Genomic DNA, 24396 nt, shown 5'->3' with positions numbered 1-24396 from the left:
CTCTTCTTTATCCCTTCTGATTTTAAAACCTTTGCTTTGCTTAATGACTGTTTTCACTAAAATATGTTGCTCGAATTATTTTAAATAATAAACACTTATAGTTGCTCGAATTAAAATATGTTGTTCTTCAAGGCAAAAGGGGACGAATAAGTTCGAATCAGTTAAGTTTATTTTCCTTCATGGTTAGGTATTTATAATATTGTCTCTGTGTTTGAATTGATACTGAAAATCCGTTTTTTTATTAATGAAAAAAGGCACCTGCCGTTGTTTATTTCAATTCAATTGCAACAGGGATCATTTCATGCATTTGATTCCCTTCCGTTATATCTTTATTTTTTCACAATTCTGCATTTTCCTAAATTCATCTTGATTCATGTTTCCCGTGATTGAATCTGAATTTGTTATGGCGTTCGTCACAGGGATAAGAAGAATATACGAGTGAGAGGGAGTTTTGGGGAGACAGGAAAAAGGACAAAGAGAATAAGAGAGAACGTGTCTCTTGCATTAATTTGTTTATGTTAAAATAAGCGCGATTAGTTTTCATTTGTCTAAGATTTACTTATTTATAGTTGTTTGTAGGGTGATAATTGTAAATGTAGTATTGTTTATATTAAAATGCATATTATCCTAAACAAAGATAAGAAGATATGGAAGACATCATAATTAGAAAAAAGAAAAAATATTATATACCGATCATAATGTATAAAATTTTGTATTATCATTCAATAGTATTTTATCATAAAATTATTAACTTTTATAGTAATTATAAAAATATTTTGTTAAGATTTTAGGAAATCACTTTACAGGAGAGCAAATTACTAAAAATTACAATTAAAAATCATGACGTATTCAATTCTTTACACTAAACTCATCTAAAGGCCATTGAAGTTACTTTACAAAACGAAGTAAAATAGTATGAAAAGTTATGGAGTCGTCGTGTTACTGCAATTAAACAATGTGATATGGGACCACTTGTGTTGATGGAGATTGAAAGACCATTTATTTCATAAGCTCTACTAGCTTCTTCTTATATATATATATATATATATATATATATATATATAGCTTAATAGGCTCTACTAGTTGATGCTTCTAAAAATCTTTTTCTTCTAAAAAATAATATTTTTTTTTCTTTTGTTTTTTTTGTCGAGAGAAATAATAATTCTTTGGAACATTTTTTTGATGAAAATAATTCCTTAGAACTTGTACAGCTAATAAAAATGGATTTGGAAGACTATTATTACAGGATAATGTTATTTAATACAAATTAATTTGATGATGTCTCTTACCAAACTTCCTAGAAGAATAATGGACATTGGTCAACTTTCTTTTATATTTCTTTTTCTTTTCTTCCCCATTTTCATCAATAACTTTCACTTAATAGTTTGTATTTATAAATAAAATATAAAATTGAATTTGAACAAAGATCACTTAGAGTTGTTAAAATGGGTCAGATTTATTGGACTCAACCCATATTGACTTGCCTACTTGATGATTAAGATCAATTTGACTCATCTATTGACCTAACATGGATTAGTGAGTTAAATGAGTTAATTCACCTAAAAATTTAAAAAATTAACAGAAAATCATTTTTTAAAAAATCCGACAAAAATAAATACATTTATGGTTGTATTTGCTCGTAATTTTCATTATTTTGGCAATTCCAATTTAAAAAAAATTATTTTTTTAGAAAAAAAATCATTGCAAATTCAACAAGTCAAATATTTCTCTGACAAAAATATTTCATGATCATAAAAAAAAAATCTATAAATCATTACAAGTCACTAGATTTTTTTTAAGTCTACTTTTCAGACTATGGGGAATTTGCAAAAAATATTAGCCCAACCCAATCTAAACTTGTGATGGGTCAAGCTTTTTCATTGCGCTGACCTATAAACTAATACCATAGATTTAGTTCGGTGTATACTATCATTCTAAGTATGTCAACTGCCAATAAATACTATTAACATACAATATATTATGCTTTGTAATTCTGACGATTGGGCTTTTATGTTTAGACACTTCTTGGCTAAAATTGAGTTTTATTAATACAAGTCAAGTGGTAACAAAGTGTTCTTAAGATAAAAAAATATTATTTAAATAATGTTTAAGAAATTAAAAAAAATTATTAGAATGGATAAAGTTATATTTTTTTTTATTTTCTAACCAATACTTTAAGAATACTGGTTATAAAACCCTTGATATATGGAAAATGATATTTGGTACACGTGCTGATTCATCGGACACAGAGGAACATTTGTTTTCTATTAAAAGATACTTTTCTATACTTTTTAATTAATATTTATTTTAAAAAAATAACAACCGTTCATACATGCATTCGTGTGTTTCGTGCTAGCTGCACCTCGTGCAAAATAGCATTGCTCTTAATATATTTATCTATTGGCTTTTCCAAAAAAGAACTACCAATAAATACTATTGTTAATATTACTCTAAGGATTACTCGAGGCCTTCAAACAAATTTGGAAAGATAACACTGGGAAATTGGTTACCATTTCTTCTCCTGAGCCAATATAAGAAAATCATATGTTGTACATAAATTAGTTACCTTTGAAGTCTTCGATGCAAGTTTTATAACATGAAGCATAATACTACTATCATTCAAAAACATATTCAAATAATGAGGAGCACACGTTAACCAAAAAATAATTTCATATTTTTCAAGCATTAATTTTTTGGCAATCACATAATTAGCCACATTTTTTATCCGAAATTAGCCACATTATGTGTTATCAAATTTTCAACCCATTAATTATTTTCAAGAAATTATATTACATAACATCATAATATCCTTGACAACATTTGAGGCATATTAATAGATTTAACAAATTTTTTACATGTATGAAAATAAATTTATACTAATATTAAATTGCATTTAGTTTTAATAAACTAAATAGCACCCATCAATAATAACTTAAAAATACAATGATCGATTGTTAATGTTAAATATAAAACTAGGTGGCTTTAGCTAATAAATATACAAGAAATAACAGAGAATTCTAATTAACATAAAATCCACCAGTAATCACAAGCTTTTAGGTGGATTTGACTTTTAAAGTTGTGACATAATGATGAATTGCCATTTTTATTTATTTTGTCAAATAGAAAAAATAAAGACGTAATTTACAAAGGGTGGCTTTGGCTTTTAAAGTTGTAACATGGTGTTTCATTGTCATTCTTTTAGTTATTTTACCAATTTTAAGTATAAATAACAAAATCTTTACAAATGGAATTCACTATCGTGCATCTCGGGCTCATACATATTTTATTCGCTTGATTCATTGTTCCTATTTATGTTTAAATTAAATTAGTATTTCATGTAGCAATATTCCCAATATCTAATATACATATTGTACTCTCTTGATTCATTAATATCCATGCAAAATTTAATAACAAAGATAATGATATCAACCGACTTAGGTATTTAAAATTTCATGCAAGGAAAGATTCATGAATTGAAAGACTAAAACATGATCATCATAGGAAGCCAATAACTTGTGCACAAAACCAAATAACTATCACAATGTCATAAGCAAACTTAGGTTAAGGCAATGACAAAAGATTGACTAAAATGACTTGTTTGTCAAATGATAGGGGCCGGCTGCCTTTTAGGGAAACAAAGGTTAGGTTATAATTCAAAATCTTTTTTTTAAAAAAATAATAAAATGACATGGTTTGCCAATTCTGTTGCTGTTTCTACCGATTTTGAATCAGTTCAGTGTATTATTTCTCAATTGTTTGCTGTTTTGGTTTCCAAGGTTGGAAGGCAATATGTTAGTTCACTAATTGAATAACATGTTTTAGTCCAATTTTCACATCCATGCTGACAATACAATAACAAAAATAAAGCAAAAACCCTAGATAAAATAGTAAACACTCATGTATCAGCCAGCATCTATTGTCTGGACCTATTATAAAAAGCAATACACATACTTAACTATTAACCTTATGCTTCGAGTTTGGATTGAAAAAAGGTTTCGCACCAACAGGATGGGGACCACAACCAATATTCAAAGGGGAAGAAAAAACAATTTGCAACACCAAGACACAAGCAGGATGCTTCACTTCTTCAAAGACTCACTCAATTTCTTCTTCAAATTACAAGGAATCACAATCTCAATACCAAACCACTCTTATTTGTCTTGTGAGTTTGATTATTATTTTATCATTAAACAGAATGTTTTTAAGTTAGTAGTTGAATTTTCTGACAAAAAAAAAGTTTATAATTGGAATGACTAAACTTATAATTGTCATAAGTTAGTCACTTAGTACTTATTCAAGCATCTAAACAGTAAACACGTGGAATAATTTTACCATGTCATATATGGTGACATGTGATTTAATCTTATACTTCATTAATTAACAAAAAGTGAATCCCATGAATGAATTGATATCAACTACCAAAAATAAAATATATTTTAAAAGAAATAAAAACACATTTAATCTTATATTTTTTTTATAAATATAAATTTTCAAATTAAAAAAGACGATATAAATTAAAAGAACAACACTAACCATCCAACCTTTTTCAATTCCAATATAGATCGATGTCGACAACATAAATGACGTTAAATTTGTTGGTATAATTATATACAAGAATTTCATTATATCAACAGAATTCCCGTAAAATCATGTCATTGGTTAAATTCGTGTAGCATGATTAGTGACATTGATACATCCTACCTTAATTATTTAAAGAGTCGTGACTCACAATTTATGCACAAGCACAACCAAACACACTTTAACTTCACAAAAAAGTTATTTCACTTTAAGCAGTTACAGTTAAAAATATTACTACTTATCCAAATCAGTAAATTAAAAAAGAAGGAGGAAGGGTACCAAAAAAAAAAAAAGCAAGAAGAGAAAAACAAAGTGGGATCATATTCATAATATAACCCATAGATCCTCTTTCTCTCTCTTCGCAGTTCGCATCCCCAGTCACAATAATTAAAATAAAATAAAAGAAAAAGAAAAGAAGCGCAAAGGGATTACTTCCATTTCGTCTGTAAAACCCTAATATCTTCGATCCTTTATTATTTTTTCTGTTTCTCTCTCCAAAACCCAACTTTCTCTCTCAAGAACCATCAAATCTCGATACTCCCCTCTCCCTGCAAGATCCGGTGGTGGTTCCGATTGCTCACATAGGGTTTGGTCTCGGGTCGGTCAAGGCTGGCGGGTATTTGGGTGAAGTAAATGGCGGATCCGGCCGGAATCCGGCTCCGTGAGTGGTGCAAGCGTGGTGTTGCGGCGGCGGCGTTGATAGGGTTACAGTGCGGTGACGATTGTTGCCAACAAGAGTGAAGCATGCTGAGCGTGCTGCGCGTGCACCTTCCTTCTGATATTCCCATTGTAGGCTGTGAGCTCACGCCTTACGTGCTCCTACGCCGACCTGATAAGACCGTTACCACCGATGATTTCCCGGAAACCGCCCCGTTAGACGGCCATTTCTTGCGCTACAAGTGGTTAGTATTGGTTCTCCTCTAAGTGCTGTTTGCCTATTAGGTCTTACTTTGTTATGCTTCTTAGTTAGTTGATAATCTGAGCTTCAATGGTGTGCCAATTTTGGAATTGTTTTAGTCCTTAATGCAATGCATTTGAAGCGTGTTTGCTCATAGTTTAGGTTTTTTTTTTTGTGTAAATTATTTTGCTTATTCGTTATTGTTAATTTATTTATGTCATTATTCAAAAATTGCCGTGCTAATACTGAATAGCATTAGGCAGTGATGTATGGCTTGCTTATCTTTCCATTTGTGTCCTAGTCTTTACGGTCTCAATCTGCACAAGTTTTCATTTACATATTTGAAAAAACTGTATTTGTAATGCTATGTGATATATTCCAACTTCTCAATAAATCACGGGACATTTAAATTTTTCATTCATAAGCTGCCAATGCAAGATATTGAATTTCGCTTCCACCAATATCTGTGTGGTAATAGGTATTTCAAATGTATGTAAGATTAGTCATTTGTTCAGCAAAAAGTTATTTTCACGAGTGTAAGAGAGCACAATGCATATAGGTTAATCTATCTGTTGGCGATGGCATGTCATCTCAGTTGGTTTCTTGTGCTGATGAATAGATGTTTCCTATGTATCTGGTCTAGTTATAAGGTTAGTCGTGTATTTAGTTGGTATATGCTTTGTATGTTATTCATGTTTCAGCGTGACATGTTTGGTGTTATCAGTTTTTTCACCTCTCTTTGAAGTTTGGAGTTTGGAGATTGATAGAAATATTGAAGATTTACCCTTACTGCCCTAAATATGAATAAACGTTGCAATAATTTTATTTGTGTTATGAAGTTGATTACTTGAGTAGTTGCTTGTGATAATTTTAATTATGAAAATTCCAATTTGATCCTGAATACACTCCCTTTATGTAAGTTTTCTCTTGAGCTGACACAGATCTAAATATTGAACTTTTTGCATCTATCATTTGACACTCATTTGGTCATCTTTGGAAGGTATCGTGTACAGAGTGATAAAAAGGTTGCTGTTTGTAGTGTACATCCTTCTGAGCAGGCCGCACTGCAGTGCCTAGGTTGTGTAAAGGCTAAAATACCTGTTGCCAAAAGTTATCACTGCTCTCCAAAGTGTTTTTCAGATGCATGGCAGCATCATCGTGTCTTACATGACCGTGCTGCAAGTGCAGCTAATGAAAATGGAAATGAAGAAGAAGAGTTATATGGGCGATTTAATAATTCTGGATCTGGATCTGGATCAATCAATACCAGCTTATCTTCCTCTGCATCAAGTGCTAGCTTGACAAATGGGTCTGCACCTGTGTATCCAGCAGCTGTGACGCAACGGAGTGGTGGTGAAACTTGGTTTGAAGTTGGACAATTTAAGACGTATACCCCAACAGCTGATGACATTGGACATGTCCTTAAATTCGAGTGTGCTGTAGTTGATTCAGAGACCAAACTTGCTGTAGGGCATGTAAACACTCTACTAACTTCCCGTGTCATTCCTGCTCCCTCGCCTAGCCCGCGCCGACTGATACCTGTTGATGGGATGGGACATTTGGATGCTGATGGGCGTATAACATCTTCAGGAACTTTTACTGTTCTATCATACAACATATTATCTGATGCATATGCCTCAAATGACCTATACAATTACTGCCCTTCGTGGGCTCTTTCCTGGCCATATCGCAGGCAAAATCTGTTACGAGAAATAGTTGGTTACCGTGCAGATATTATTTGTCTTCAGGAGGTACATAAATGTTGTTTTGGCTGTGATTTTGTTGGTCATTAAGCTTATTTTAATAACAGTACTGATCTTCAACTCATTTATTTTCAAGATTTTTTTAGATTTTGTATTGAATGAAAAAAATTTATTTCAATGTGGCTCTAAAGTCATGTTTAATGTTCAATATCTGATGGTTTATATAAAACCATTAATTATGGACTTTGCGACTTGAAGCAATGTTGCCACCAGTATCTCATTCTAGTATTTGCTTTTTTGAACTTTGAATTGCTACCAGTTGTGAATGAACTTAAATAATAATGACCAACATTTGCATGCTGGTGTGTGATATTCAAGTGTACCTTAGCCAGCTTGACTTAGAAATCCATTTCTTCTTCACTCATTTAACTCATTCCCTTAAGAGTGTATTCTATATTCTAATAATTTCTCTATCAGATAACATACAATCTGTTTTTCCCCAGGTTCAAAGTGATCATTATGAAGAATTTTTTTCTCCTGAACTGGACAAACATGGTTATTATGGTCTTTACAAAAAGAAAACAAATGAGGTTGTTACAGTATTCAGATTTATTATAGTTTTAGTCTCATAATTTTTAAATGTTATTTTTTTTGTTAAGCGGTTTATGGTGGGTTCACAGGTATACAATGGAAACATTAATACAATTGATGGGTGTGCAACATTTTTCCGTAGAGACAGATTTTCACATGTGAAAAAATATGAGGTTGGAAATTGTTTTATGTGTATGACAGTTCTCTTAAGTTTGTACACAACATAGAGTGATGTCTGTTTGCATGCAGGTTGAATTTAATAAGGCTGCACAGTCTTTAACAGATGCTGTGATTCCAACCACTCAGAAGAAAACTGCCTTGAATAGATTGGTTAAGGTAGCTTATTGCACCAATAATTGCATGTTACTATAATAAATGACTCTCTTATTGAAGTAGTTCTTACCAAGTTTTCTTTACATTCTTAGGATAATGTTGCACTAATAGTTGTTTTAGAAGCAAAAGTTAACAATCAGCCTGTTGATAATCCAGGGAAAAGACAGCTTCTTTGTGTGGTAAGCTCTTCTGTTTTTCTTTATTCTTTACACTTAGGTGGTATTATGTGCTCTTTCCTTCAAGGTCCATGGTGTGTAATTTATATCTACATTGTATGCCTTGTATTTTCCCACTTACCAGATTGTAGTTGCAGTATCCATTGAATGATAGGGCCTTTGCTAGCACCATGTTTCATGGGTGCCCTCTTCTTAGTTGTGCATTGTTATTAATGATTATCATTTTGTGATAAATGTTTATGGATTTTTTTCTTAAGTAGCTTTTGGTTTTGCAGATCCTGAGATTTTTGCTTTTTACATAAATTCTTAAATGTCTCATATAGGAAGGACTAAACTAGATGTGTGGTTTTCAATTTTTTTTTAAATCATTATTTGAATCTTTTTAAGAAAGCTATGCAATATTTCACACCCCCCCCCCCCCCCCCCCTCTGCCCTTTTCTTTGTTAGTTTAGGTTAAAATTACTTTTTTAGTGACATAATCTCTACTCTATTACTAACTCATTGCTTGTGGATTTTAGGCAAATACACATGTAAATGTTCACCATGATTTAAAGGATGTCAAACTGTGGCAGGTAAGTCGTTTCTTTTGCTTGTTCATATTGAACAGTGTGCTTATTTTGAACATGACAGTTATAAATTTCCCCTTCTTTTTAGGTGCACACTCTCTTGAAAGGATTGGAGAAAATTGCTGCAAGTGCAGATATTCCAATGTTGGTTTGTGGGGACTTTAATTCAATTCCAGGAAGGTCTGATTACTTTTTTTGATTAACTTTGGATACTTTTCATCTGCAAGGGTCTTTTGTCAGTATCAATAATTTGTTTCTTAAAGTTATTTTCTTATTTGGCTGTAGTGCTCCTCATGCACTTCTTGCAATGGGGAAGGTAGATCCATCGCATCCTGATTTAGCAGTTGACCCACTTAATATATTGCGTCCTCACAGCAAGTTGGTTCACCAGTTGCCACTGGTAATATGTTAACCTTTAAAGGAATAGCTTATATATTCTGTATTCTTGCCTTAATTTTTGTTCCTGATTTTACTGGTTGTGGATTACTTTCAATTTTAGGTCAGTGCTTATTCGTCTTTTGCTAGAACGGTTGGTCTTGGATTTGAGCAGCATAAAGGGAGACTAGACAATGCAACAAATGAACCTTTATTCACAAATGTAACTAGAGATTTTATTGGCTCTCTTGATTACATATTTTACACAGGTGTGATATCTTGCAATGTTATGTCATTAATTTGATAAATTTAACATCCTGATCAATTGTTTATGAAGTGATACCTTTTGTGTTTTCAGCGGATTCATTGGTTGTGGAGTCATTGTTGGAGCTATTGGATGAGGAAAGTTTGAGGAAAGACACAGCACTTCCTTCTCCTGAATGGTCCTCTGATCATATAGCTATGTTAGCTGAGTTCCGCTGCTGCAAGAATAGATCTAGGCGTTGACTTATAAGGTACCATCATGTCTGTCCTTTCCCTTGATCAATTATTATTTAATATTCTTATTTTATGCTTGTGTTGTGTGTTAGATCAGCGACTCCTTGCATTTTCATTTTTTCTTACCAATTAATGAACAGCTTAAGGCTTATACTCTTTAGACATTTTTTGGAATTAGTTTACCTAAATGGCCAGGTGTTGTAGGTGCTTATGATTTATTGCGAAAAATGGGTTAAATTGAAAAGGATAAGGATTTTCCTGTTGTGCTATAAGGCTGGTTTTAAAGATGAAATGGATGAACGTAATAGGGAGAGATGATGAAAGTACAGGAAGTGCTCAAAAAGTTTAATTGTAGGAATCATTTTACTGGTCCCAAGCATTTCATGCAATGCATGCATTAACAAAATTTTCTTTGAAAGGTTGTTTTTTGCTCTGGTGTTGAAAATTTTCCATTGTCAGGCATGTTGATCTTGTTAAACTAAATAAGCTATGGGCATATGAGCTCTTAAATGAAATTTAAATGATGTGAACATTAGATGGACAATTTCATAATGTGAAGAAGGATCTGTCCTTTCATTCTTCTTTGCATGAGATTATTTAAACCTGTGTCACTTTACCTTTGGCTGTATGGCTGACTGCACTTTACAGTAGTGCTGGTTGTAGTTGTACAATTATTTTTTTGACTGCACTTTACAGTAGTGCTGGTTGTAGTTGTACAATTATTTTTTTGTCTGCTTTGGTCTTTTGATACATATTGCTCCAGTACTGGTTCGCTTTATATATATATTGTGCCTAGGCGGTAAGATGCTTTGGTTTTCAATTGATGATGGTTCTCATTTGTATTTGTATAGGTCAGATCCAGAGGCACATACAGAAAATGGTTGAAAGAAGCTTTTGGTTGATAAGTTATTATTAAAGTGGTAGATCTTGCCTTTGTCTTTTTCCCAGGTATCTCCTTGTAGGGGAGTCCTTGCAATGATCTGCTCTGTATTATGCCACCTTTGTCTCATAGAAAAATTATGATAATGCCTTACTGATTTTCGCCCATATCTTACCCAATCTTTTTTCCCTATAAAGTGAAAATTTTCTTCGTACGTTTCCATTGGTTCAATATGTAGCAATTAATCGCCCCATTCTCAAGCCATTCCGATCTTGTGGCTAATGAGCCTTGGGCTTTAATATCTCACTACTGTAGTGATAATATTCACAGCTTAGGTTATTTTGTATCTGCTTGATCATCAGAAAGTAGACAAATTCGAAACGGTATATATTGATATTAAACAGAAAAGTGTTTATGAGAATACTACCAGTAAGAAGGGACACAGGGAGAGATTGTTGCATGGCAAGTAGAATACTTTATTTCTGTTTTTACCTCCTAATTGCTGATACGGGGACCAGACTAAATTCATTCCATGTTTTGTAAGAATATTAGCGTGTTTTCTGGGTAGAATGTGATTTAGTTGCGCTTCATTTTACGAAGTGCTTCTACAATTTAACTTTAGTGCTGAAGTGTAATTTTTTATTCTTTTGTTGTTTAATCCTAAGTTATTAAATTATTAAAAGTGTTTGGTTGTCATAATTGTCACTTAAAGAAGTATAACTTTTTTACGTTAACACGTAATCTGGAATCCATTGTTGCGCGTTTAACTAAGTTGCATTTGTATGTATATATTCTCCATACTACTACTAAACAAAAACGTCTGTCAAAAATAAAATGTAAAATTACTGATGAAACTGGAAGTTATCTATTTATCTCTATGGATAAGTGACATTCGATTGAACTTGAAAATTAATTGGGGCGTAAGAGTTGGTGAGGTTTGGATAGAGCGCAACTATACAAGACAGACGTATCTAGTAGGCTAAAAAAATTGTAAGGTGTGGTTATTTATTAATTTTAACTAGATCTTCAGTATTTCATTGAATTGTTTCATTTAAAAAATTAAAGTGCACAGATAACAATCTAATTCGAGACATAAAAATTATTAATATTGATGTTGTCCCTTTTTTTTACATGAACATAGAAATTCGATCTTAATTATGCCAAATTTTATTAATTAATTTTTATATAAACATTTAATGAGAATTCACTCTATTGTCGCATCATTTAATTCATTGATGTGACACTAAGGTTATTTTTTTAGGATAAATAATTATTTTTATCTTTGAATGTGTAATTTGTTGATAAATATATTCCTGAAAAATGAAAATATAAAATTTAGTTCTGAAAGTGTAAAAAGTGCGACAAATATATCCAGACGTTGACTTCCATTTGTCATCGTTAATAAAATAGTCTGTGGCATAAAGGGATAAATTTGTCACGAATATAATTGCCAACATGGTCATAAGATGAAAATGTGAGTAAAATATCATTTTTGGACGTAAATGTCACTGATTTTTTGTTAGATGAAAAATGTCAATATTTTTTATTGAAAAAAAACTGTTAGTAATTTGTTTTGAACCTAGATATTATTGCGTTTCATTGAACCAAAGTATGAATACGTTATTATTATTGAACAAAAATGTCAACAATTTTTTATTGAACCTAAATATTAGTACGTCTCGGTTGAACTAATTTGTTAGATCCGAACTTTCGTTTCATTTAAGAGTAAAATATAATTTTAGGAAAATTTTTTGTTATTTTTTATCGTTACAAACATAACTTACAATAATCACTTAAAAAATATATTAACAAACATAATTTAAAACAAACATGATGATAATGATAATATTAATTATCAATTATAATTTGTCTGTCATAATTAAAATTATCTAAAATAAACATCATACCAATTTACCAAAATAAATATTGAAACAGTATACTAATCATTACAAATTTTTTCAAGTTATAATAAATAATATCAATATACTATAAATAAAAGATAAATATATCTCATATTTTACTCCTTTAATTTTTTTCTATTTTATTGACGATGATGGACGAAAGTTATAGTAATTAGTACCAATCATTTGTCACACTTTTTATACTTTCGGGGATTAAATTTTGAATTTTCATCTTTCAGGAACGCATTTGTCAGCACGAGAAGACAAAAAGTCAAGAAAATATTATATGACATATACACTCATATGTTGACAATTAGAGATGGTCACGTTGATAATCATTTTAGTGACAAATTCGTCCATTTGTGTCACGTAGGCTATTTTATTAACGGTGACAGACGGAAGTTAACGGTTGAATATATTTGTTGCACTTTTTACACTTTCGGAGATAATTTTGTATTTTCATCTTTTAGAGACGCATTTTTCAGTGAATTACACATTAAGAGATAAAAATGACTATTTACCTTTTTTTTTATTGAATGTCTCTATAAATAAACACATTAACAATATATAAATCAAACATTTTTGGGCAAATAATCATTTTTGTCTTTGAATGTGTAATTTGCTGACAAATATATCCCTGAAAGATAAAAATACAAAATTTAATTTTGAAAGTGTAAAAAGTGCGACAAATATATTTCAATGTTAAAATAGTCTACGTGACATAGAGGGACAGATTTATCACGAAAATGAATAAAATAATCTACGTGGCACAGAGGGATAAATTTGTCACGAAAATGATTGTCAACATGACCATGTTGACTAAATTGGATGAAAATGTCAGTAAGATACCATTTTTGGACGTAAATGTTACTAATTTTTTGTTGGATGAAAAATGTTAATATTTTTTATTGGAGAAAAATGTGAGTAATTTGTTTTAGACCTAAATGTCAATACGTTCCATTAGATCAACATGTTAATAAATTATCATTATTGAATGAAAATATCAACAATTTTTTATTGAACCTAAATATTGGTATGTCTCAATTGAACTAATTTGTTAGACTCGGACTTTCGTTTTATTTAAGAGTAAAATATAATTTTAGAATAAATTTTTGTCATTTTTTATCGTTACAAACATAACATTACAATAATTACTTAAAAAATATATTGACAAACATAATTTAAAACAAACATGATAATAACGATAATATTAATTATCAATCATAATTTATCTGTCACAATAGAAATTATCTAAAATAAACATCGTACCAATTTACCAAAATAAACATTGAAACAGTGTACCAATCATTACAATTTTTTTCAAGTTATAATAATTAGTATCAATCTATTATAAATAAAAGATAAATATATCTCACATTTTACTTCTTCGAATATTTACTATTTTATTGACGGTGACAGACGGAAGTTAAAATAATTAATATCAATTATTTGTTGCACTTTTTACACTTTTGGGAATTAAATTTTGTATTTTCATCTTTTAGGGGTGCATTTGTCAGCGGAGTGGAATTTCAGTGACAAATTCGTCCATCTGTGTCACGTAGATTCTTTTATTAACGGTGATAGACGGAAGTTAACAACCAAATATATTTGTCGCACTTTTTACACTTTCAGAGACTAAATTTTGTATTTTCATCTTTTAGAAACAATTTACAACAAATTACGTATTAAAGAACAAAAATGACTATTTACCTTTTCTTATCGAATGTCTCTATACAAAAACACATTAACAATATATAAATCAAACATTTTTAATAAAAGGTCTAATATTTGGTGGAGAGATGAAACTAGGTTTAAATGGAAGCAGACACTAATTTTTAATCATTATATATTATACTATAAAAGGAATCATGTACTAAGAATAGCCTCTGCTAATATAAAGTTATAAAGTTGATCTAATTGATATTAACTGTTAATGTAAATATTCTGAATCTATATTAATAAAATGATATAATGCAAATTGTATATCGTTAGTATAAATCTACAAGACAAAAAATTCCATTTCTTCTTAAATAAAATCTATACCAAGGACATAAGTCTAACGACCCACTTTTGTTCTGGCCGAAGAACTCAATATCTTACCTAAGATACCAAGTTAATGTTTGAAACTCTTTTAAAAATAAGTATTTATAGCCATGTTTGAAATTGGATAATCTCTTAGATTTCCGCAGAAGATACATGCGAGGGGGAAAATAAAAAATAAAAGATTACAAAATGATCCATTGTGATAGTAACAACTTAATATTTTCTTGTATGGTAGATTTTGCCAAAATATGGAAAATCGAGCACTTACACGTTAATGCATATGAAAAATATAGGATTGAAGTCTGTACCCCAGCCTCTAAACACCACGTAACCCTGCCATAAATTTCATTTTTTTGGGACTCCGTAATTAGCGGTGTCATACAGAAAAGGTAGACAAACTAAGAGAAAATAAACATCAACGAAAGAAAAGAACCAAACTTTGCCTGGACTTTTGCCTGCATGCCATGACATGATATAATTAGGCTCTCTTCACTTCTCTTCAATTATCTGATCATCTCCTCTCCTTGGAGAGGTTCAGTTCTTGCTCTATGGTTATATATAACTGCTAGCATGCTATATATAGTACTGAAGAATATGTAAATGAATGAAAAAGCTAGCAAGTTTATTAGTTAGTCAATTCAAACCAAACCTTTGTGGATCTTTGTTCCATATCTCTAAATAGTTTGGTGGACAGGTGGAGCATAAACCAACTAATCCACTGTTACTTTGACATATCTATTTATGACAAGGATATACTGAGGCAGAATATCTTTTACCATGTTTATACACATAGAACTCACACACCTAATTATAAGATTCAAGTTGGTTTTCTGTATATAATATATACGAATAATTCTTTAAGAATGATTACACCCTTTATTGTTTTCGTTAATTTCAGTGCATTGATATAGATATCGTTGAAAGTTTAAACAGAAACGTGATCAGGACAATAGGGACACCACCACCACTGTTGTCTAGTCTTTTCCAACAGGGGGCTTGATGATCTAAATGACATATATAGACAAACAAACTGAGAAAATGGGACACAGACTTTCTCAATTTCTTTTGTGAACAGTGAGAATGATTTGTGTGAAGTAATATTAAACATCTCTATTCTCTGGTGTCTTGTCAGTAGAGTGAATGATGGTGCTTAAGATGAATCATAAGTGGTGAAAAAGGATATGTCAGATGTTGTTGGGATGTGTTCTTTTTGTACGAACCAAAACATGAATAGCCAAGGCATTGTTGTGAGAATACAAATATAGTCACAACAATCCTTCATCTTTTCTGCAATCATATACCGACCATACGAGTGGGTGAGGGGATGGAGCGGGGCGAGGGAAAGAGAAAAGAACACAAGCAATGAAGCATGCGTGTGTCAATGATAATAGAATTAAAAGGAACTGTTCTTTGAGATAAAGATAAACAGTCTAACCGAGAAGAAAAACTTTTCTTTTTAATTTAGAAAATACTGTAAAGTGAAATCACGAGTTATGATCATATTAATCCATTTTAGAAATTAGGATGTTCAATGCGGCTCGAAAAAACGTTAATGTGACAAAAGTGTTATTCTTTACCAACGGGTTTAGCCTCAAGATCATATTGGACTTCATCGACTCGTGCTTGATTCTAAAAAATGTGTAGTATTTATCATGAGTTACGTTTTAGGCTTGATAATGGTCGCCCTAAATTAGTCTCTATTTGTAGGGATCAAACTTTCAAATATTAATGCAAATTCTTAATTAAATTAATGTCTAAATTATATTTTAAATAATATTTTTTTACTAATAATAATAATTTATCTTAATTATGTAAAATAAGGAAATTAATTCTTGTTTAATTAAATAATTGATTAAGAGAAACAGAATGCTAATTTGCTTTAATTCAATATAAGAGCTCAAAATATATGTACACTATCACAATATGAACGTCACTCACATTTTATGGGAAAAGGAATATAACATGGCTTTGCGAGAATCAAATATAAAGACTTAAAAATTTATAATGCAGGATTTGCACCAAAAATTAGCATACCTTCCTGGGTTATACTCGGTTGATATTGTTTTTTTCTTTTTTCCTAAAAGAAGTAGTTATTATAAAAGTTATATTCAAGATTATTTTTTATTAGTGGACAATATAAAAACAAATAGATATTTTTCACACTAATAATAATCTATAAAAATTAAACCCTTAAAATAATTTAGAACATAATAATTGTAATTCTCTCAATTGCTTGGTTGGGCCGTTTGCCTAAGATTTGGGCCGATGTTTTGTTAGACCAAGCGGGCAGGCCCATTGTCCAGATGGTGATGATGCCTGAACACGACGGAGGGGTTTGCTTTGTTGATTGTGTTGGTTAGGTTCGAAGATGAACAAAAATGGCGTTATTCCGTCGTGGATGAAGCAGCAATGGCGGGGCATAGTGAAAGTGCGTTTGAAATGGGTCAAGAACCGAAGCCTGGACCACGTCATCGACAAGGAAACCGATCTGAAGGCGGCGTGCCTCCTTAAGGACGCCGTGAACCGCTCCTCCACCGGCTTCCTCACCGCGCAATCCGTCGCCGACTGGCAGAAACTCCTCGGCCTGACCGTCCCCGTCCTCCGCTTCCTCCGCCGCTACCCCACCCTCTTCCACGAGTTCCCCCACCCTCGCTGGCCCTCCCTCCCCTGCTTCCGCCTCACCGACACCGCACTCTTCCTCCACTCCCAGGAACTCTCCCTCCACCAAACCCACCAAAACGGCGCCGTCGAAAAACTCTCCAAGCTCCTCATGATGTCCAACTCACGCGCCCTCCCTCTCCACTCCCTCCACGCGCTCAAGTGGGACCTCGGCTTACCCGACACCTTCCACAAAACCCTAGTCCCCCAATTCCCCAACCACTTCCAATTCGTCAAGTCCCCCAACGGCGTCGTTTCGCTCAAGCTATCCCGCTGGCCCGACGAACTCGCGGTTTCCGCACTGCAGAAGCACAACGAGGGTGGGACCCACTACCGCGAATTCAAGCGGGGACAATCCGCGTTGGCTTTTCCGATGCGGTTTCCGAGGGGCTACGGCGCGCAGACAAAAGTGAGGACGTGGATGGAGGAGTTTCAGAAGCTTCCTTATGTTTCTCCTTATGTGGATTCCACGAAGATTGATCCTAACAGCGATTTGATGGAGAAGCGTGTGGTTGGGGTTCTGCACGAGATTTTGAGCTTGACTCTGCACAAGAAAACCAAGAGGAACTACTTGAGGGGCTTGAGGGAAGAGTTCAACCTTCCGCATAAGTTTACCCGCATTTTCACCAGGTATCCTGGGATTTTTTACCTCTCCTTGAAGTGTAAAACCACCACGGTTACTCTCAAGGAAGGTTACCAGAGTGGGAAATTGGTGGACCCGCATCCTCTTGCTCGGCATAGAGATAAGTTCTACCATGTGATGCAGACGGGGCTGCTTTATCGCGGTGACGGATCCTTGAAACCTCGGGAGAACAAGATTGAAAATGATGAGCTAAGGAGTGAGGACGAGGTTGAAATGAGTGACCAACTCTGCGAGAGTGAATGAGATTTTGGTGCAGAATTGTGTTAGTATGATACACGCAACAGGATAATTCGTTTTAAAGAAAAATTGTTTCCTCCCCAGGTTAGTAGCTCTGTTCCTAACTAGCTTCATGGCGTGGTTTGTTCGATTTGTCTTGCCCATAACAGTGGAACATTCATGTACTTTGTTATATATACTTTCGTTTTTAACTATTATTATAGGGTATAATGGATTCAGGGATTGTTGCTTATTATAACCATAAAAAATTGAATTGTGAACTCATTGTCTCTATAGGACCTGTTGTGGAGTGGAAATTTCATTCTGCTTTTCAACAATGTTTATAGCTGGGGCATTTTTGATATATAAAGATTCAGTGAAGCCAGATGATGGTTTGCAATTGCTTGTCTGCTTTAGGTTGATAGATAATTGGATGTGCTACTTTTGACAAATTTTGAACTCTGATTAATATCTGCTGTGCTATTTTACACTGGTTCACATATGTTGTCTAATTGACTACGGTGAGCTGGTTAGTTTGTTTTCATTAAAATTTCCCCGTTAGTCACCAACTGGAAATATATTTCTTCTTTAAGTTAGAACCTTGCAGATATCAATTAGCAATCAACTGTGAACTTTATTAACTACTCGTATGTCATACCAGCTTGCTTCACAATTTTAAGTTAATGACTATTATTTGAGAGTAGTGTTTAACTTAATTAATTTGCTCGATTGTAAGTTTAATGTCAGCTAAGTGAATATTTCTTTTTAGGCATTTCCCTTTTTTTCAATTCAAATACAAGCATGTGCTATAGATTTCCTTTTTATTTTATTCTGGTGTTATAGATTTCCTTTTTATTTTATTCTGAAATAAATCATGTCAGTATGATGGAGAAATACAGCATTTGGTATTCAATTACACAACACAGGATTGAAAAGTCCATTTACTTTTATTGGTATTGCGAATAACAGCCGGCATCCACATAATTATCTGCTTCATTTCTTTTGGTATTCTAAATATATACATCGGTGCTATTTTGGGGGTGAAACAGTTAGTCTTCTGATTAATGCTTGTATCATTAAAATAAGCACTAATAAAAAGAAATTCTGTTTAATTGAAGGTTTGCAAGAAATATCATAGGAGTGGAAAGAAGATCATTTTAGGTAGAAAAGTATTGCCTGATGCAGGCAAGGAACATGATCTTCCTTGAGAAATTGTTGCAACAAAATGTTGTGTACCTGTGTGAGCGGCTTTAAACTTTCTTGTTCGAGGGCAGTTTGTTGAAGCTATTGAATATGCTGGAGATCACTGAAACTGAACTACTCTGGCCTGAATGGTTTACGGACATTATTTATCAGCTGTATCTCCTAATCATGTTACAGTATTCTTTATTTTTTGCCACTTTGGCGATCTGTCAACCCGCACTTATGTTTTGATTCTAAGGTGGAAATTTGAGTTGACAAATAACACAAAATGTAGGATTTTTTTTCTCCCTATGTTGAGAATTTGTTGCACCAAAAGTTTTCTTTATTATGGTTCATTCGGTTGGAAAATATTCTTAGGGAGTTTAGAAGCAGAAAAGTTTTCCCATTTCCTCTCGAGATTGCTATTCATCGTCCTCGTGTAATCACGTTAACAGCGACCTTCAAGGGAGGGATAATTCAACATGTAGGCTAGATCAACAGCTCACAGTAGCTAGGACATGGCATTTATGGATCTTAACTCTTCTTAAGGACTAACAAATCAACCTAAATAAGCTTGGTCTTTGAGTAGAGTTTTCAAATCAATGATGCATTTGAATAATCTCTTGCGAGTAAACATGAGCTGTGGAGGAAAAATCAACATGGATTTTAGTATGTATAGATTGATCGTGTGATAGAATATGAAATTCACTCATGTTTCCGTTGTCACCCTTGTGGTATCAACAAGACGTTTCTTTTCCTCTCCAAATCAGTATTTTCTTTTCGTCCTCCCCTCTCCAATTGAATGAGCAGTGAGATATCTACTACTGAACATTCATGAGTTACTCAAATTTCACTATTAATTGTTCCAATTTCTTTTTTGGTTGGCTTTCGTTTTTTACTTAAGCTGACTAGATTGTTGGGTCACAGGTTGGCTACCTCCTTTATTTATTGGACGGGCAGTTAATTGACCATATGAACTCGGGACTAGGGTGTTATCTTAATATGACATGGCAACTTTGGAATACATGTCTGTACGTGAGGCCACTACTGCATGTGTGAAGCGATTTGTGATGTTTGGTACAATTGGGTAGGTGATGGTCTATGGGTTAGTCTATAAATATTATAGTTGCGTCGGGTTTCTTTGCAAGTGAAAAAAATGCGTGATGCAACTCGAGTGTGTAGTACTTGCAGTTAACTGTCCTGCAATTAGAATTAATTATACAGGTCACTTAGTGTACTTTGGTTCATGGATTTGTGGACAAACCCATGATGACCTAAATAAAAATATTAAAGTTAGAAAAAAAATCTTTAAAGTTTATAAGAAAACTATTTTGAGTTTATTTTGCCAATTTGCTACCACCTTAGAAGCATATCTATAGGAGTTTAATTGACCAACATTTATTGCCAATCTATGATAATGAAAAACATTTATCATTCTAGTTTGGTTACGAGATAAGGTTCATCTCCAGCACAATTAAGCTTTGGATGCGGGTCAACCCGTACAACACCATAGATTTTCTTTTCATTATAACCAGCTAAACATGATAGAGGTGACCAAATACAAAGTTGCTCCTATATTTTAATTATATTTTAAAAAAAATAATAGTATGTTATACAAGTTAAACGGGCTGGTTGTTGGTCCATAGGTTTGCGAACTAAATACATAAGCTAAGGTCTCATTTGGGGTGATTTTCTGTTTCTAATTTTAAAATTATTAAAAATCAAACCTAGTTGTTGAGTTTCAGTTTCAGTTTTGAAATTGATTCAAGCTAAAAAAATGCCCCTTCCCTCTCCTATACTCTTTACACCCCATATTATTTGGAAATTAAAATAATTTTTATCTACTCTTATATTCACACTCCCTTTTTTAAAAAAGTGCCCCTTCCCTCCCCCTACTCTCCTATATCTCCTCATTTCCACCCTACAACCCATCTCCTCATCTTCTTCAACATATTAGCATTATTCTTCCATAGCATCTATTACCTTCATGTTTCCTTGTTTCATTTTGCATTTTTTCAGTGCATTGCTTTTTGTGATTTTGTTTTGTTCCTTTAGAGACTTAGAAGTTGAAGATGAAAGTATTTACACTGGGATATGTGCCAATTGAGGATTCAATCTAGCCTTCTGTAATTGAAATGGTTTTCATTGATATTATAAGTACGCTTTAATTAAATTGCCTTTATTATATGATTTTGGCATAGTATTTAGAAAATACAGAGGCAAATTACAGTGAAATAATAAAATAACAATTAGAAAATTATTCCACTCTAAAAACATATTATAATTTATCATATACTTTTGAATTTAAAAGAAATCCCTTTCAAGAGAATAGACAAATCCTTGCACACTAAAAAATAACCAAAGGAGAAAGATAGGACAAAATTAAATGTATGTGGACCAAGAAGCCAGCCCTTATACTTGCTAGAACTACCCTTTTGGTTTCTAGTTCAAAAAAAAATTAATTCGTAATTTCAGCAAAGTGTTTTTTTTATTATTTGAACCATATTATATTATAATTTAGAATAAAATTGAAGAAACTGCTATTAGTCGGTTTAGTGGTGAGAATAAATTGTCTAACATGAAACTTTTAAGTTACATAATTATCTAAATATTTACTTATTTATTTATATTTCTATAGACATTAAATATATAAAAATTAAAAATTTGTAAACAAAAGTTTTAAATTAATATGTAAATAAATACAAAATTCTTACGGGAACATAAACTACATAGTTTTCTTTTTTCTTTTTTTCTTTTTTGAGAGGGGACTACATAGTAACTATCTAAATTTTTGGGATATCCGTATAATAGTAGTCGCTATCTCATTCAGTTTGCAGTTAATAGGTGAAATTAATGCCCATTTGTCTTGAGTTATTGCCAATTGCATAATCCAAAATCTGTATTTGGATTTTGGTCAACAATATGCTTCTTCCATCTCGTCGGTTCCAGGCCATGAACATTGAACAATTGTTTTTTGACAGAATGAACAAATGTTAATAACATAACTTTCTATTATTTGTTGGTATTTATTAAAATTCATAAAATTTTATAAATCTTATTTCTTATTTAATTATTTTATAATAAAATTGACGAGGAAAAATATAAATTAGGATTTATTCAAAAACATGTTGCAAACATTCTTTTCAATTATAAACGATGAAATTATTCAGTTTGAATATTCAATAAATTTTAACTAAAAAATGAAAATGATATTGAAAGAGTTTGCAAAAAAAAAAAATGTTACTATCACTCTTTTTTAATGAAGTCGTTCCAAATTTTGTTCCTTGTTAATCCTATGAACTGAAAGTTTAGAAGTTGCCCCATCAACAAAGAGCTAACAGTTCCCACTCCCACCTTTTTTTTTTCATTCTCTGTAGGCTTTGCTACCGAATGGTGTGAACTGCATTTTTGCATTTCAAGATGTGAATGATAGTTTAATCAGCCTAATAATAAATGCAACCATAACATAAACATTAGTGTGAGAGTTGAAGACGCTTAAATCTTTGCCAAAAAACTCTGAACCAACACAAAGCAAAGAAACCCCAAAATTGCACCGAACTACCAGAAAAGGCATAATTGCAAATCGGGGAGGATGTGGACACTTCAACTGCACAGCATTTCCATTGCCGTTGCCTCCCTTAAAAGCCCCTTCTCCTCAAGGTTACCAAATACACCACCCCATCACATTAGTGACATATATATACTTCAAATCCCACGCGCCTACTCTACCATATATTTTTATTATTATAATCACATCATGACTGTAAAACAATTACATTGCCTAATTAATATGATTATTGTGAACACTGTATATTTTATGGGTTAGAAAAGTGCAGCACTTCCTTCGAAGATATTTTTCATAACTTTCTAATAAAATAATTGTACAAGTTTTTGGTCCTCAATTTAATATATTTGTTTTAGGGTCAATATTAGATGAGAACTTTTTTTCCCCCAAAAAAGCCAAAGTCCCACACTCAAAAGCCTCTATAAAAAGACAGTCCGGAGGAGTCAGCCAACAAATACATAAATAAAATCCGGCAGAAAATCAAAGATTCTAAAATCTACACTAATGGGTCATGCATGCTTAAGTGGATTGGTCATTTAGTTTGCTTCATGGTATACATGTGTAAATAACACACTAACACTAGCTAGATCTTGAATTAGCCAAAATTTTAGTGGGTATTTGGTTTAACTATTTTTTATTTTCATTTCTACTCAAAATAGAAAATAGTGATGGAAATACATTTGGTTGGATTTTTTTAAAAATATTTTCAGTGAAAATATTTTCTCAAATGAACCAAAAAATGAAAATAATAAAATTTCATTTTAAGTGTTTTTAGTTGAAACCAGAAACTTCATTTTTGGTAAAATGAAAACGTAGTGGCAAATAATATAATTTTAAGCAAATCTAAAAATATATTTCCTTTTGAAAATGTATTTTCAGTGTTTTTATTTCTTAAAAGTAAAAAACAAAAAGTTAAACCAAATATATTTTCAGAATTCTAATCTTTTAAAAATGAAAGCAGTTTTCAGAAAATAAAAATGTAAACCAAATATATCCTTAATTTCTCCAGTCAAGTTAAAGCATATGGATGAGTGGAAGAATAACCATATAATATCAAATGAGAACTTTTATAATTTGAAAAAATAGAATTATAAATATAAACTATTATATTATATTTAAATCATATAAATTAAAATATTAACATGTAACTATTGATTATTTTTAATTTTGATCGTCTATATGATTATATAATTTTAGTTTATCTCACAATAAATAAGAGTTCTCCTTGATATATCCCTCATTAGAAAGATTATAATTTGCAAGTTTCAAACTAATTTTATTTATTTTTTCATTAATTTTACAACAGACGAATATAACTATATATTTTTGTGTGTTTTGTACCAATGTATAATTTGATTTCTATCCATTTCCCTTTTTATCTATCAGTGTCATTTTTCTTTTATTTTTTTCATCACACCTTTTCTTTTTTTATTTTTCACTCCACATATTTTCATTTGATTATCTTACGATCCGTTCAAAATGTGTCAAACGAACTGGGAATAAAAAATTGTTTACAGTCTTAATTAATAATTCAATAGATGATTACGAATTCATTGTCAAAATTTTTGTGTCATTCTGGTAATACAAATC

The 24396-nt window shown here is 32.0% G+C and overlaps 2 protein-coding genes across 3 annotated transcripts; both read left to right on the top strand.

Moving 5' to 3' along the window:
• Window positions 1-4938: 4938 nt before the first annotated feature.
• Window positions 4939-11219, top strand: LOC114407314 (carbon catabolite repressor protein 4 homolog 1-like). 2 transcript variants are annotated; one of them, XM_028370371.1, is made up of 12 exons: window positions 4939-5480; window positions 6477-7227; window positions 7683-7769; window positions 7860-7943; window positions 8020-8106; window positions 8196-8282; window positions 8798-8851; window positions 8934-9025; window positions 9131-9245; window positions 9345-9489; window positions 9579-9735; window positions 10575-11219. In XM_028370371.1, the coding sequence occupies exons 1-11, from the start codon at window positions 5323-5325 to the stop codon at window positions 9725-9727; spliced, it is 1809 nt and encodes a 602-aa protein (XP_028226172.1). In that variant the 5' UTR covers window positions 4939-5322; the 3' UTR covers window positions 9728-9735; window positions 10575-11219. The 2 variants fall into 2 exon arrangements, with proteins under 2 accessions (XP_028226172.1, XP_028226171.1); XM_028370370.1 differs by having other exon boundaries at window positions 10570-11219.
• Window positions 11220-16849: 5630 nt separating this feature from the next.
• LOC114407313 (protein WHAT'S THIS FACTOR 9, mitochondrial-like) lies at window positions 16850-19597 on the top strand. Its single transcript, XM_028370369.1, has 2 exons — window positions 16850-18164; window positions 19178-19597. The coding sequence occupies exon 1, from the start codon at window positions 16911-16913 to the stop codon at window positions 18084-18086; it is 1176 nt and encodes a 391-aa protein (XP_028226170.1). The 5' UTR covers window positions 16850-16910; the 3' UTR covers window positions 18087-18164; window positions 19178-19597.
• The last annotated feature ends 4799 nt before the right edge of the window (window positions 19598-24396 follow it).

This window comes from Glycine soja, chromosome 3 (assembly GCF_004193775.1).
Source record: "Glycine soja cultivar W05 chromosome 3, ASM419377v2, whole genome shotgun sequence".
In the NCBI taxonomy this organism is placed as follows: domain Eukaryota; kingdom Viridiplantae; phylum Streptophyta; class Magnoliopsida; order Fabales; family Fabaceae; genus Glycine; species Glycine soja.
Note: the sequence above shows the minus strand (reverse complement) of the source record. Positions and strands in the feature narration are given on the sequence as shown.